Source organism: Desmodus rotundus, chromosome 9, assembly GCF_022682495.2.
Source record: "Desmodus rotundus isolate HL8 chromosome 9, HLdesRot8A.1, whole genome shotgun sequence".
In the NCBI taxonomy this organism is placed as follows: domain Eukaryota; kingdom Metazoa; phylum Chordata; class Mammalia; order Chiroptera; family Phyllostomidae; genus Desmodus; species Desmodus rotundus.
Genome location: NC_071395.1, coordinates 23264109 through 23281155, shown reverse-complemented (window position 1 = coordinate 23281155; position 17047 = coordinate 23264109). Strand labels below are relative to the sequence as shown.

The window sequence follows — 17047 nt, the reverse complement described above, 5'->3', positions numbered from 1 at the left end:
TTTAACACCACATTATAACAGCATGCACCATATGACTATGAAGTCTTTTTTTTTTTTAAATCCTCACCCAAGGATATGTTTATGGATGTTAGAGAGAAGGAGGGAGGGAGGGAGAGGGGAAGGAGAGGGAAACATCCATGTGAGTGAGAAACACCGATCAGTTGCTTCTTGTACGCAATACAACCACCAGGGATCAAACCCACAACGTAAGTATGTGCCCTGACCGGGAAGTAAACCTGCAACCTTTTGGCTTTTGTAATGACCCTACTGTATATGACACTAAACTCAGATTCAGACTAGCCCATGACACATTTTCACTTAAAAAATAAAAGCCAACACTTCTTTGTAGTGTCTTTATATTTTTCCTTTTGTAAATACGGTATTTTTCAGACTATAAGACACATAGGACCGTAAGACACACCTAGGTTTTAGAGGAGGAAAATGGGGGGGGAGGGAAACCCCACTCCACCACCGGCCACCCCCTGCCCCCCACTAGCCAGGTACGCTACATTCGGACTATAAGACTCACCCCCCCATTTTCCTCCCAAATTGGGGAGGGGGGGGTCTTATAGTCTGAAAAATACTGTAAATACAATGTTCTCATCCTGTTTTTCTCTAAAATTACTGTCACAGAAAAAAAGTTCATATCTTCAAAAGTTGAGTCAAATATAAAAGTAAAATACAATTATAATCCATCTCAATAAGAAGAAACCTTTAATGACGAATTCTATCATCATCTTTTATGTTAACAGAGGAGGCCATGTTTCATCAAATCTAAGACTGCTTTTATACACCCTAAAGATAAAAGCATACAAATAATTGTAAAAGTGTCAATTAGTCCCAACTTTCCAGAAATGTCAAAGGTAAAGTATCCATTTTAAAACTGACATTAGCTGTAGGCATGATAATGAATGAATAATGAAGCAACCTTTCCTGAGCCCCTACTAGGTAACGGACACTGGGAGTTCATGGGAAGCAGCAGACCTGGTCCTTTCACTGGCAAAGGTCCTATTCTCTCCACCTGTCACCTACCCAGCATCAATACGTCCGACCCATCTTTCAATCTGAGTTCAAGCCCTGAGCCTCCCTTGACCACTGCCCTGCAAGTTAACACCCCTTCGACTCGATCCTATGGCCTCTTTGTCTGGTGTCATTCACCTGACATGCAATCATTCTCTCTCTGCTGTTATTTTACTTTCAGCGTAAGTGTGCATGCTCACTCTCTAGCTAAATTTCTTGTTGACAAACATCTATCTTTATCCTCTAAAGCAGTAAGAACTCACTCATATTGCCATCACCAGTGTGGCTCAGTTGGCTGGGTGTCGTCCCACAAAGCAAAAGGTCGCCCGTTTGATTCCTGGTCAGGACACATGCCTGGGTTGTGGGTTTCGTCCCGGATGGGGTTGGAGAGCATAGGAGAGGCAATGGATTGATGTTTTTCTCCCTCTCTTTCTCCCTCCCTTCCCCTTTCTCTAAAAATAAATAAGATCTTAAAATAAAAAAAAGAACCCAATAAAATCTACTGGGCAATGGGGGAAATCTAATAAATAAATGGTTTCTATGTAACAGTTATATATGTATATACACACAGGACATATGGACACTCTACTGAATAAAAGTTTTATTTGAAGTTTAAGGGATCATTCATGCTTAATGTAAGCTTTATTGAAATAATTTTGTACAATGAAACACAAAATATTAATGTCTTTTAAAAATATATTTGTTAACAGCTCCAAATATTAATAATTCCACAGAGTCATAAAAAGATGAAGTCAAAAAAGGCCTGCATTTAGGACAAAACTTATAAACCAAGTTAGGCCTTGAAAACAACATGTTCAGTCAACATATATTAAGTATAGGCCAAGGTGCAATACACTTTAACCGACAGTGGAGATCAACAGGTAGGAAACAAGCTACTGTAACTTCTGGCCACCGACCGCTGGCCAGATATTTCCCTATCCTCATGTTAGGAGGTTTCAGGACATGTGCCTGCATCGCCAGAACCAGAAACGGACCAGAGTGTATCCAATCCAACTATAACGTACACTTGCTCTAAAATATAATGTAAGCAGTCTCCAAATTATGAAGGTACATTTACCAAGAATTGCCTACAACCATTAAATTTTTTCCTTGGTCATGCTATATTTTATGTATAAATATTTTATGCTATATTTTATGTATAAATAATAAATACGTTATTATCCTTACTGCAATATTATAATCAAAAGTTTAAACTGTTATGTAAAATCTTTCAGGTTTTCAGAAGAAAACAATAGGCACTAATTTATAAAATTCATTTCTGATTAAGGCTTTGAAATGTTACAATACAATGAATGTGTTTATGACTCTAAATTTTTAATTGTACCTGATTTATCTGAATGAGGAGTTCAAGGTATAAATTGCTGAGAACATTTTTCAAGAAGACTCTAATTTTCCAATTCACTGAAACACAAAATAAACCCTATGTGGTTGAATGTAGTTCCAAGGCCATAATGTACATATTGCTTTGCATTTAGTGTGTAGGTTATATATAAACCTCCCCAGCATTACAGAAGGGTTTATGTTTAAAAGAATAACTCCACTTGGTTTTATTTAATGTCACAGATTATGTAATTATGGCATTACAAAGAGTCAATTAAGATTCTTCCTTTCCACTGCCTCTACAGCTGACTAATCCTTTTTTCCTCTTCCTCTGACCCCTGCTTTTCATTCAAGTTATAACCAAATCTTGTCAAGGGACTGTTACAACTTCCTAAGGTTTAATTCTTAACCAACAATCTCCATTTTACTTCACCCATATACTTCCATTACTTATACTTACAGATCTGCAAGAATCAGTAGTTAAATCACCAGGATCACACATTCCAACAACAGCAAAGATTTAATAAGCTAGATCCAACAAGATAACATTCCTGCTCGAAAAACACCCTAAATGGCAGTAAAAATTAAGCTCAGCATGCCTAAATGACAACGGACACCTGCCTAGAATGAGATGCTTTATAGAGGTCATAAAACTGAGTGAAACTGGGCATGTCTATGTTCTAGAGACCTCTAAAATCCAGCAAAAGTTCTAACTGCTTGGCCCACTGTAATTTGTGTGTACCTCAAGCAAAGACAACATGAATAGAGTATCTCATTAATTTTCTTCAGAAAACATATTTTGTTACCACTAATTCTAGCTAGAGTCTCCTAAACCAAAAGACTTGAAGGAAACAGCACACACCATAGCAGCTAGAGTTGTAACAAAAGAGGCAACGCTTTCAAAGTAGTAAGAGTATCCCAAAAGTGTTCAAAGAAATATAAATCTAATTAGCCAGTTCACAGGGAAGCTGAAAGTGGAAGGGCTTATATGGAGACCCAGGGACACAGAAATCCATGAGTAGTATGTGTAATCTAGAATGAAAAAGCTGAATCTATAGGTAAACAGAGAGTCAGGCAGTGAAGAAAGAATAAAAAGACACTCAGAGAACTACGAGAAAGTTCAAGAGACAGGTAAAAGACAGGGCACGGCCTTCTTCCACAGCTGCCTTAACTCTCAATGGCTTTCCTACGCGAGTGCATAGCAAATCTCCCTACCCTGAAGTAATGAGTCTCCGTTGTTCACAACCCCAAGACTGCAGCCTACGTCACACGTGGTAACTTCTTCCAAGCCTTCCCCTTTTCCCTGATACAGAGGATAACAAGTACTACCTCCTTCGGAAATGGATGTAAGCTCCCTCTCCTGTGACAGAGAACCCATTCCTCGCAGTCTGCATGGGGTCGATGTCACCCTCCTCCAAACATGCACACATTCCCACTTCCTTTCTGTCAACTAGCTGCTCCATGCGCTCCTGCCCACACTCACCCATGTGCTTTCTTTCTCTCAAGCATCACTTTCCCACATACTCCCCCAGGCAAACAGGACTCACTATGTGACTCATGCCCAAGCCATCCGAATACCCATTCCACTAGCCTCAAAAATTTGTTCAGGGCTATGTACCAGCCCCCAGCTAAAACAGTAAAAGTCCTTCCCATGACTTTCATGCAGGAGAATTAGTGGCCAAACTGCCAGCCCCAGAGAGAAACACCTACTGAGCCACAGAGAAGAGTCCTAAAGATACGCTGGCTCAGCTGGTTGGGTGTCATCCCACAGAGGGAGAGGCCGCTGCTTCATTCCCAGTTTGGGCACATGCCTAGGTTGCGGGTTCAGTCCCACTCAGGTGCATATCATTTATGTTTTTCACACTGATGTTCTTCTCTCTCTCCCTTCCTTCCCCTCTCTCTAAAACACTTAATATTTTTTTTAAAAAAAGAAAATATAGGCACTCTATCCAGAAAAATAATAAACAAATAGACTAAGATTCTGCATTAAATTTGAAGGTAGTCCCAAGGTAAGAATTACAGATCTAGTAAAGAAAGACAATATTCATTGCTTCTCAGCCTTTTGGCTAAGATCAAATGTAAAAAAGACATACATATGCAAAAATACTGTGGTCCTTTATTTGTTGATTTTTACACTCTAAGAGAAACAATCCTAATACTCCATAAGAAATCCTAATAAGCTCAACCCATTTAATTTCACTTTCTATGTTTCTTAGTGCAATCAATTAAAAAATGAGTTTAATTGAAAGTGAGCAAACCATTCTGTCTTAAGGATCAAATTTCAAAGGCAAGGTTGTAAATCTATGCAAGAAACATCTTCTAGGGAAGATGAAAAACAATGGAAAATAGCAAACTTAAATTGACACCCCAGGAAGAACAATTACCAAATGTTAGAGTTAGAAGCAACCTTAGAAATTACCCACATCCATCCTCTGAACAATCCTCTCTTTGACGTAATCAAGAAAGGTAAGGCATGGTAAAAGTATGTCCAACATAACTAAGAAGTCTTCAAATTTATGAATCAGATACAGGATAACTGAGATCAGTATTAGTACCACAACGTATTTTAGAACATCCAAATTAGGGTTAGTAACAAATCTAAGTACTTACGTTAAGAAGTAATTCATCTTTTGTTTTAATAACAGGAAAATTTTTATTTTCCTTCTCAACTTGTGAATTGTCATCTCCATCGGACACCACTGGAGGAAGTGATATTCGAGAGGAAGAGGAAGATGAAGAAGATGAGGAGGAAGAGGAAGAGCTTGAACTATCTGAATCTGTTTCACTGTAGGGGAGGAGAAGTTGAAAACTTAGTAAAGCAGTAATATGATGGTATTAACATGTATTTATTCGATTAGGAAGGATCTACTTTACTACATATTTACTCTTGCTGATATAATTCAAAAGCTAGCATTCTGAAATTGACTACGGTATTTGGAAAGTACTCCTTAATCCACTGATAACATTTTCAAAACCTGTTATAACTGCAGCCCACTTATTAAAATAGTCTCACACATCATACATCTGTCTTAATGTAATTAAACATGTGACAAATCACAGAAAATAGCTCTGGGCAATTCATGTCCCTTAGTGGTCACCAAAGACCAGATCACTTACTTGCCAATAGTTTCTTCTCAGTCTTCAGGCAACTTGGAAACTCAAGTTATCAACCATGTTTACCATTCTATTCTCTGAAAACTCATTCACTCTGAAGCCCTTCACTTCAACAGCTATTCCTGTTACAATACCAGTAACCTTTCTCTGAGTTTAGATGTTCTTTGCTGGCTACCCACTTCAGTCCCTTTTAGATGCTGTTTCTAAAAGTCCAATCCTTACTCTCTTCTCTCTCTGTACTCTTCCCATGGATAACCCATGCACTTCAATGCTTTCAATCATCATCCATGTGCAGATAATTCCTACACTTTCAGCACGGACATCTCTAAGCTCCACCCCTAATCTCTGGTTGCACACTGACCTCCTCTCTATGAATGACCTACACGTACCTCACACTAGCAAGTTAAAAGAACAAAAAGTGCATTCTCCTTACTGAATTGTTTCTTTCCTTAAGCCTCTATTTTATTCATTGCTTAAATCTTTAATCCAGTCACTATAGACAGATTCCTTGGAATAATTTTGAACTACTGCATTCTCAGTCAATGATAAAATTCTATCTTCAGATTAGTAAACATTATTCACATTGCCCAGATATGGAAACAACCAAAGTGTCTTTCAATAGATGACTGGGTCAAGATGCGGTACGTATACCCAATGGAATACTACTCAGACATGAAAAAGATAAAAATAATGCCATTTGAGACAACATGGATGGACTTTGAGAACATCATGTAAGCAAAATAAGTCAGACAGAAAAAGTCTAGAATAATATAATTTCACTCATATGTTGGACTTAAAACTGGAAGCAACAAATGAACAAACAAGAAAACAAACTAACGAAAACTCACTGACACAGACAACAGTATGCCGGTTCCAGAGGAAAGGAGGGTGTGCAGTAGTAAAGGGTAAAAGGGGTTAAACATATGGTCACTGACCTGACTTTGGGTGGTGGGCACACAACGCAATATACCAATCGTGTATCACAGAAATGCACACCTGAAGCCTGTATAATCATTAACCAATATCACCCCAATAAATTTAATAAAAATAAGTAATCATTCATGACTGGACATTAGATATGAGGGAATTATTAATTTTGTTCCATGTGATAATAGCGTGATGAATACGTAAGAGAACGTCCCCTTAGAGAATGCGTGCTGAAATATTTAGGGATGAAGTATCACGTGTAAATGACTTTAAAATCGCTCAGTAACATAAACATGTGCACCTAATAGTTCTGAAATGTTAATATAGTTGTTAAATCAAAGTGATGGCTTTCTGGGTTTGGACTATTCTTCCTAATCTTTATTCATAAAACACTAAAACACAGAGAAAAAACTCAAATTTCCCCCCATAAATCCACACTGTGGACACGTAAAGGCCATGCTCCTTTAGCATGACATCTCAGGGACCCTAAAATCAGTTCCTGGTGACCTTCCCGATCCCATCTCCTATCACTTCTCACACACACTCTTACTTCTAGCAAAGAAGCTTCTACAACCTTCCCTCTGTGCTATTACCTTTGACTGGAAGGTACTCAATGTAGAGAAATTCTGTTTCTCTGTATAGTCTCAATTCAGATCTTACTTCCTTTGAAGCCACCCCCTACACACCCAAAGTAGAATTACTTACTTACTTCCCTATCTCTCCTGGCACTTTTTTCAAACCGCCTACTAGAGCCTGTCCCATATTACACCATAATTTATTGAAAAACATGTCTTCCTAGCTGGATCATGACGGGCTTGAAACCAAGAGATTAATTCTGACTAGTATTGTCTTTCTTCCTTTTAAAGAGGAAACAGGTAAAGGCCAATTTCATCACTTGGGAACCCATCACTAAGGAACCCATCCCATTCACAAGTGAACTCTTTCCTACTACTACTGTAATAGGAATCTCTCCCTCCGTTCCAGGTCATCCCCTTCAGCATTAGCAATATTCTGTAGTACATCTGTTTAAGCTCTTCAGCTACCGCCTTAACATTTCTTAAGAGTTGTTAACAACTTGTTAACTCTTGACGGCTTTAAATATGACATTCACTTAAAAAAAAAGACTTAAAAGACATTAACACTCACATCAGAGTTTGAACCTTGTTTGAACTATTAAAAGACATCCTTCAAACAACCAGAAAAATCTAAATACAAACCAAGCACTAGGTGATATTAAGGAATTAATTAATTTTACTAAGGTTAATAACGACATAGTTATATAAAAAGTATTTTATCAATACTGCATAGTAAAAAGTTTACAGGTAAGGTGGTAAACTGCCTGAGATTTGCTTTAAAGCTATCAGGTTAAAAAGATGGAAATGTTAACTAAAACAATTACCAAATATTGGAAACTGCTAAGTTCCATGATGAGTATACGTGCATTCATTATATCACTCTCTACTTCTTCCAAGTATGAAAATATCCATAATAAAGTTAGTTTTATTTGAACTATGATGATGCTCAAATGTACACCTCCAGCTCAAAACTGTCCTCCAAACTCTAAACTCGTTATCCTACTACTGCTTGCCTACCATCTGCAATTTGCTGTCAGAGAAATCTCTTATTAACGTCCAAATTAAGCATTCCCATTGGTCTCCAACCCCCATCTTAGTGAACAGCACTACAACCCACTGTTGATGGCTCTTTGTCGAGCCCACTGCCACGTCTATTAACAAATGCGATCAGTGTGACTTCGAAATATTTAATCCAGGCCCAACCATGGTCACATCATGGACTCCTGCAACATCTTTCAACCATTTCCTCTCTTGCTTCTCTGCTGTTACTCTTGAATCAGTTCAATTCTCCCTCTGCAGAGCAAAGCTTATTAGAATGTTAACCTGGGCATGCCATTTCTGTGCTTACAATCTTCCAAAAGCTTCTCTAGCACTTAGAATTGAAACTTTACCAGGGCCACAGTGTGCTATAGGGTTGGTTCTGCTAATACTTTCTCAGTGCCTTGCTTGTTCCTTCGTGGCAACTTTCACCAACTCCATTTATTTACTAGTATGTTTACTCATCTTCTTCATCCCTCTCAGTGGAATGTAGGGCAGGGATCATGTCTAATTCTGTTCAGTATCCCACACAATACACTCAAATACTACTTGTAAACAATGTTCAGTGTGGGCAAGGAACATCCTAAATACTTAAGTCCTCTTCCACCATAATTCATATTTGGTGTGAATTTCATATTTAAAAGGCACGAGGTGGGGGACTCGTACAAAACCTAATCAGAGCATACGGTAATACTAATAGCAGAGCAATGTCTTGCTAATTTCACGAATACGTGCTCCCCACAAGGATTATAAGAACGAACAAAGTGGTCAGAAGCCAATTTGGAAACACATAAAATCCTTTAACTAACTAATCCTCACTTCACCTGGTGCAAAAACAAGAACACAGGCTAAACTTGATTTAAGAAAATAAGTCAGATCTGACACAAAAGTCAAAAGTTGTAACCACGATGGGACACGCCAAACTAAGTATTATGGAATAATCTAATATCCTCAGGTTTCCTATATTTTAACTGCAAATGCTACGATCTATACATAGGACCTTTTAGACCACCAAATTTAGGGAGGAGATCAAGAGTCGGCGATGTACCTCGAGAAAAGGGCAGTCCGGGCTACGAATCAACACGTGCGCAGTGAGTTTCAGGGACCTCGCCCGCCTCCCCGGCCCTAGCGGGCACCGCCTCGGCCCCCAAGCCCCGGCTCCTCCCGCAGGTTACATAAGCAGCCTTGGGACCCGCAGGCACCCGACCTTTCCGAGTCCGAATCCGATTCCGAGGTCCCCAAAGAGTCTGGGGTCTGCACCAGCTCTGCAGCGCCCGGGCCGGTGACGCTGGTCCCTCCAGGTGGCGGCTCTGGCCCCAACTGCGGCGCGGGGTTCCCGCCAACGGCAGTGCTCAGCACGAGTTCAGACGGCTGCTCCCCGGCTAGCTGAGCCTCCGCATCCTGCCCAGTGTCTGGGGGCACCTCATCCGACTGTGGTGGCTGCGGTTTCTCTGGGACCTGAACGGAGCCCGGTAACGGCACTACCTGCCCTTGGCCAACCTCAAAGCCGGTGCCACCGAATTTCAGAGTCTCCAACTGAGCAGCGGCGGCCTCCACTACTTCCATTGCGGCGCTCTAGACTCCGGGTCAGGATCGCGTTCTTGGCCTCGGACAGACTACTGGCTCGATCTGGAATTAAAACAACCTTAGCAGCGCATAGAACAGCGCCTGGGCCCCACTTCCCGCGTTTCTCGCGTAACCACACGCGGGTGACCTAGAGACACGCCCCCACCGATTATTCACCGGCACTTCCGGGAGAGCGTTTGACGTAACGTGACGCAACCGCGCTCGCTGGAGGCGGGGCGGACGCGGGATCTTTGCAAATGGGGGTTTAGGCAGCCTTAAACTCCACCTTTTCAATGCAACTTTGGCGCTGTGTACAGCTCAAACCGCAAAATCAGATGGCTAGACTCCTAGTCCGGTCACTGGATCTGGTGCAATTCTATTAGAAGTGAGCATGTGATTGTGCGAGCCTCTGTGTTTCAGTAACTAGAGCCAGGAAGCCTTCCTTGAACAGACACTTTTAGTCAACGTCACTAAAATTACATTAAATTAATTGATAGATAGCACATAGACCGTTTATCTCAAAAAAATTACCACAACTATTCCGATTGTTTTTTTCTCTAAAGCAGCCTCAAATTCGAGAGAGCAGTAATGGTGGACGGAATGTGCCACTTAGTGATGTCTATCTTGTAATAAGTGTTGACACTGTTTCATCAGATGGGTGGGAGGAGACTAAAGTGTACTAACTTAACTTGGAAAACCATTACTCTAGAAGAGCATAAGGAAAACAAGCAAAAAGTTCTTAGGACTGAGGTAGGAATCAGAATTTTATGGTTTCCTATTGGAACTTAAATTTAATGCATCAGCCCTTCCAGTAGTAGTAGTCATTGTTACCATTTTAAGCATGCATATGTGTCAAGGAATACGCTACAGATTTTATCAGTTACGGTCCTCTAGAGGAGGTGTGGTGCCAGAAGCCCCCAACCCCTCCCCCTCAGATACCAAATCCAGGAATGTTCAAGACCCTTACATGAAATGGCATAGTATTTGCCATTTCACACATCTCCCTGTATGCTAAAAATTATCTCTGAAGTACTTGTGATACCTCATACAGTGTAAATGCTATGTAGATAACTTATATACTGTATCATTTAGGTAATAATGACAAAAAAATATCTGTACATGTCCAGTACAGACACAACCTTCATAGGCCTAGCTACATAGTACATGTCAGCAACAGTACAACATTTAAAAAAATATTTTCCTTCTGAGGTCAAGGTCCATTGAATCCATGGATGCAGGACCCACAGATTACAGAGAGCTGACTGTATTCAATGAGAATTTATTATGTGCTCTCCACAGCAGTAAACCTTTAGAGAAATTCAAAAGTGGTTTTAAGGAGCTTACAATCTAATTGAAGTAAAAAGGTCAATGCGCAGGAGATAGCAAAATACTTGAAATGTGGAATAGAAGATGTAAGTTCAGTAGTAATAGGAAGTTAAGTAAGAGTGGTGGGTCATATCCTGGAAATCCTGTAGAGAGAAGCAGTAATTTAAATTTAAGATACTACTCACTAGCTTATGAGCTCCCTTACCTTTCTGCCTCCAGAATTATAACCTTCATCAAATCCATTCTCGCTCTTATCTCTCTGATCTTAAAAACAAAGTTCTCTCCTAATCTAGAAGTGATACAGATGTGCTATGGATTTCAAGGCTTCAGACCTGCTCGGGGACCATTCTCATCTATTTTATCTCAGTATTTTCAGTTAAAATCAACCTTTTTCTTCCTCTTTCTTCTATTTCCTTCTTTCCCTCCTTGAATATGTTTTCTTTTTAACCCCTCTCCTTATTTTATTTCTTCATTGGAAAGCTATTTGAGAAAGTAGTCTGCACTTGGTTTTCTCCAGGTCCTCATCTTCCACTCCTGAACTCATTGCAGTAAATTTAATGACAAAACCGCTACATGGAAACTTCTCTTTGAAAACCATAAACACCTTTAACTGAACTGCCAAATCCAGTCAATATTCTTTAGCATTCATCTTCGCTGGCCTCTAGGAATATGGCACTGTTTATCACTCCCTCCACTTTTGGTATTTGGGGTAGCATTCTTATATTTCTCCCCTCTCTGCTTTATTTCTTTACTTTATTTATTTTTAGTTTATTTGTGAAGCTCCATTCATTCTTAATCTTTGGTGTATTGATCAGTTTTACCTCTCCCTAATCTGTTCTTATACTCTAGCCAGAATATGATTTCTGAAATACAAATGTGATCATATAATTTTTCTGGTTTGAAACCTTCTAATAACTCACCTTCTGTCTTAAGATAACATCAGATTACTAAGTGTGGCATGGAAACATAGCCTTATAAGTCACCCACCTGAGTGGTGATGAGGATAAACTTGGTGTTGTCAGAGATGATTTTAACCGAAGCATGGTGACAGGAAAATATTTTGCAATTTCTACACTCCACACACTGATCTCAAAGATGTCAAAATGTATATGATGTAATCTAAAACTTGAGTGCTCTTAAAAATTGAAACCATAAACTTTATCTCAGACTGCTATGAGGACTCCGCTTTCATTAATGCTGACCATTACAAATGATCATCTGTCCATGACATTAGATCATCCTCCACTCCAAACCTTGAACCCTGTTTTTATGGCAGGTATATTAAAGACACCCCCACCAACCACATCAAGCATGACTAAGAATGCCAATTGGTATCAGTCTTTCAGGGACTCTTCAAAGTGCTCTTAGAATAAATATACATCCCCCTTGCCCACTGCTACTAGAAAAACTACCAGGTGAACCACATGAATCAGGTCATTGAAGAAAGTCCCCAGGGAAACAAAATCTCTAGGAAGGATTACAGGGTTATCTCTTTCCCTGAGGACAGAATTTACACAAACCCACTGTGGTAGACTGGACGTTTGTGTGGCCCCCAAATTCATATGTGGAGCCTGACTTCCAAAGTGATAGTATTAGGAGGAGGAGACTATGGGAGGCGACTAAGTCATGAGGGTGGAGCCCTCATAAAAGGGATTAGTGCTTTTATAAAAGAGATTTGAGAGAGCTCCCTAGCTTTTCTGTCAGTGATATTAAATGGAAAAGTCGGCAGTCTGCAAACAGGCAGGGTGCTCTCATCAGAACCCACCCACGCTGGCACCCTGAACTTAGACTTCAATCCTTCAGAACTGTGAGAAATAAATTTCTCTTGTTTATAAATCACCCAGTCTATGGTACTTTGTTATAGCATCCCGACTGACGAAGACACCAACATTCCATGACATAGTTGTTAACAGTATATTAAACTCGAACTTTTGAATGAAGCACAAGAATAAATGAGGTGCTAGACTTCCTTGGATGTAGAATTTCAAAGGAAATAACCAATACTCATTTATAAAAATCTTACATCAGAAAAATGAAAAAAAATAGGAAGAGGGATATTTTGAAGAAAAAGTTATGGATTTTTGGAAGGAAGTTTTGGGAAAAAGGTGTGGATTATTATGATTCCCACCGTCTCCCTCAATGTCCCTTAACTATCCTCCCATCAACACAGGAAAGACTGAAAACCTAGAATGGTAACAAGTCACAAAAAGAGAAGAGACAGTAGGAAGCAATGAAAGAGAAAAGGAAGACTATGTCCCACTTCCCACTGCCAGTGACCAGCTCAAAGAAGTCTCCAGATGAAGGTAAGTGAGATTTTATGTTAAAATCAAATTTAGAGTTTTGATTACTATCTGGGACATATTACATTTCTGAGTGGTGACTATAGTTGCCCCTTCAAAGATCACAGGACTACTCTTACTGAAGAGTGACCAGCCAAGTCAGAGGGATTGAGTTTCCACACAGACAGGAGAAGGATTACTCTCCCACTGGGTGGATTTAGTGGGACTGTGGAAGGCAGAAGTAAAGCTGTATTTTGAATCATATGGCATGAGTCCATTTACATAATCATAATCCCCAAACTTTACCACCTAAATCTGGAAAAGGTCCCCCTGGCAGGGTACTCTTTTATAGCCAAGGCCAGGGACAGCTTGCAGGAAAGCTTGCCTTACTGGGAGCAGAGGGTAATTCAAGCAGACACAAACTGCTGCAAAGTGGAAGACTAGGTAGACCCATAACAGGGATTCACTGTTATCAAGCTCATCACTTTCTTGCCTAAAATCCTGCACTTTGTATATTAATCTTCACTCTTTATTATGTCTAACTTTTGGACATTACCTCCTCCTTTCTGTCCCAAACCAGTCCTGACACTGAGGTTCAGGGCCTGGCTAGATGACACTCAAGGGCGTCTCACCCCTTCATGAACACTCCAGACCAGGAATGTCCATAATATCTGTGGTTATGATGGATGGAGCAAGGGCAAAGGACTGAGTGACTGTATCCTTCCTGGCAGCCAGATTCCACAGCAGGCTCCAGGTTAAAAGGGGCCTCTGAGAGGTACTGAACTTCTAGATATAAACCATACTGTACAACCATCTTGAACTCTTTCTTCTTGTAATAACCTCTGTATTTCTTCTTTTTTTAAAGATTTTATTTATTTATTTTTAGAGAGAGGGGAAGGGAGGGAGAAAGAGAAGGAGAGAAACATTGATGTGCGAGAGGTACCTTGATCCGTTGCCTCTTGCATGCCCCCAACTGGAGACCTGGCCCGCAACCCAGGTATGTGCCCTGACTGGGAATCGAACTGGCAACCCCAGACCAGCACTCAATCCACTGAAACACACCAGCCAGGGCTCTTTATATTTTTTCAATCCCATCTCATCAGACTTTGCATTCATTATGATATACCTATTATACTTTTGACCGTATGAAATGCTCTCTCTTCATCCCACCAACACATCCCCAAAACCACCTTGGCTAGTACTGCTTCAGAATCTCTACTTAACCTCAAATAACCTCTCACCCAGGGCCATACGGCTGCAACCTCTTTGGCTGACCACTGGGTCAGGCAGGTCAGGCAGCACAGAGGCGTAAGAGAGGATGGCAACAAGAACTACAGGGCAGTTTTCTATGTCAGTTATGCCTGAATGAAGCTGAAATTTTTGTAAAGTGATTATTTTTGGAATTGCTGCTGTAATCCAGGATGGATCTGTGGGTAACACACTCAACAGCTTTCTTACATTTATTTTTATTTTCAGTGCTGTCTGAAGCCAGGGATTACATTCCCCTTTTCTCTAAATTTTACTTTACAGGCCAATTTTGAGTACTTCTATTTGTTGCCTATAATTCAGGCTCGAAGTTACTAAAATTGATTTTATTCTTCCAAGAAATATATTTTCTTTTTAATACAGCAATGTGAAGGTCAAACAGAGGTCAAGCGATAGTTGAATGGCTTCACGAACCAGCGAATTGGGATGCAACCGCCGTCATCGTTTCCAATTTGGAAAAGAAGCGGTAAAAACCGATGTCTTGTGGTATGTTTGCTGGGTCTGGGAAAATTATTTTCATACTGCCTTGTTGAGATTTACTAACAATTGAGGGAAAGTTCTTATAGGAAATACTTTATTTCCACTGGATTCCAAATTCAAATATGGCAGGGTCATTCTCGCTCAGTTCTCTGAATTAAATGATGACGGCTATCAGCGGATTATTAACTGCATACGTCGCGGGAAAGGTGACCCTGAATGAGAAAATGAGAAAACGTGATTTGGACTAATTGGTTCTGGAGTTTTTTAATCAGATGCACTGATGAAAGTAGGTGAGATCATTTCAGTACGTTTCAGGGATCAGGTGACTCACTTTTCAGCGCTTCTGAATATGCTGAAAAGTAAGTTAATTACCTGATACTACCTCTCTCCATTCTTCTTCTTTCATGACAAGTGCCAATTTAAGGATTGTTTGTTGTAAGCAGTATAATCCAACAACGCAGTCAGCTTCTTCACGATGCAGTGAATTTAAAACCAATGGAATACTTCAAACACAGGGTAAGACAACACTGAAGAAAGTCTTAGTATTGGGCTTGACTGGGGACTAAATGACTTCTGGAGGAGTGATCTCCAAACTTTTTTTTTCTTTTCTTTTTTTTTTTTTTTTTTTTTTTGGTATGTGGACCTGTTATGCATTCTTTCTTGAGATGGTCAGACAGAGGTGCTACTAGAAGCCACAGAGGAGAAGCTCAGGAAACACCAAAGTGCGTTATGCTTACAGGTCCTAGAAACAGGAGGCCGAGCATGCCGCGCAGGACCGCAGGGGAAACCACTAAGGCGGTGCACAGGCAGGAGGAGACTGGAGCTGGGAAGATTTAGGCCACACTGCGGTAACCGGAGTTTCCATGGGGAAGGCAAAGCAGTGCCGAGTCAACAGTTTAGGATTGCCTAATTGTAATAATTTTATGCAGGTCTGGGGCTGTAGGGGTGGTCCCTAGTGTCCTGGCCCCTGACTCTACCATGAGTAAGGCAGAATAATATTGTCTCCGGGGTGTATGAGCCAGAGAGAGAAAGTCTGGTTTTGGATGGTTGGTTGGCATATCAGTGACTGTGCTGCTGGGCCTTTGCAATCTCTAAGAATTGACGAGCCCTGGAGGTGCTACTTTAAAAGAAATGCAGACTTTCAAAATAATGGTACAAAACTTTTTGCTTTGCTTGAATACATATTCATTTTAATAATTCAGTGAGACCAATGCTATTGAATATGCTTTATTACTTGAAAGTATTGTGTTAGCACTATGTGATACAGCAAATTAAAGATGAGTTTCTAAATTAAAGGTTTTTGCCTTTTTAATTCAAAAAATTTTAATAGAAAAGTAAGGTAACTACTAGAACGCACCCCTCTGCATGTATTATCTATCTAAGTCATTGTAAATTCATAGTAATGTCGGCTTACCCATATCTCACACTCCCCTGACCACTGCCCGGGATTATTTTTGTAACAAATTCCTGGTTTCATGTAATTTATCTGTAAATACTTTAATATGTAGTTCTTAAAAATATGTATTTTTTAAGTAAGCTACAACCTTATTAAGACAGAAAAAAATCAACAAAAATTTCTTTAATATAATCAAATATCCAGGCACTATTCACATTTCTCTGTGAGTTTTTTACAGCCACTCAGCTTATATTGAAGATTGAGTTTAGTGACTCTGAAGCTGAAAAGGAAGTATCACAAAAGCATCATAAAACACATTGAACATTTAGTATACATTGTATACATGAACATTGTATACATGAACATTGTATACATTGAACATTGTATACACTGAACATTTAGAGTTAAGTTAAACTGTGGATGATAGTGCATGTGACAGTGTATTTCAAAGAGCCTGTCTCCCTGACGGTTTTGAACATTTTTGCCCAACCTTTTAAGATCCGATTAGGCTGCCATTGTTTTCATCCTGTAATACACTTGACAAAAGTGCTCTTTAAAAAAAGGGAGAGAGAGAATGATTGACGTATAACATTGTGTGAGTTTAAAGTGTACTTAATGTTAATCTGATACATTTATATACTGCAACACAATTACCACCGTAGCCTTAGCTAACATCTCCATGATAGCATATAATTATCACGTATTGTTTTTTGTGGTGA

At 39.9% G+C, this 17047-nt stretch overlaps 1 protein-coding gene across 1 annotated transcript in view; it reads right to left on the bottom strand.

The window, feature by feature from the left end:
• Positions 1-9763, bottom strand: part of NAF1 (nuclear assembly factor 1 ribonucleoprotein) — a 35612-nt gene extending 25849 nt beyond the window's left edge. Inside the window, exons 1-2 of the mRNA XM_024568729.3 lie at positions 9223-9763; positions 4972-5146 (exon numbers count right to left, since the gene is read on the bottom strand). Of these exons, the coding sequence (XP_024424497.2) occupies positions 4972-5146; positions 9223-9581 (534 nt within the window). The 5' untranslated portion in view covers positions 9582-9763. The remainder of the gene's footprint in view (positions 1-4971; positions 5147-9222) is intronic.
• Positions 9764-17047: the final 7284 nt, after the last annotated feature.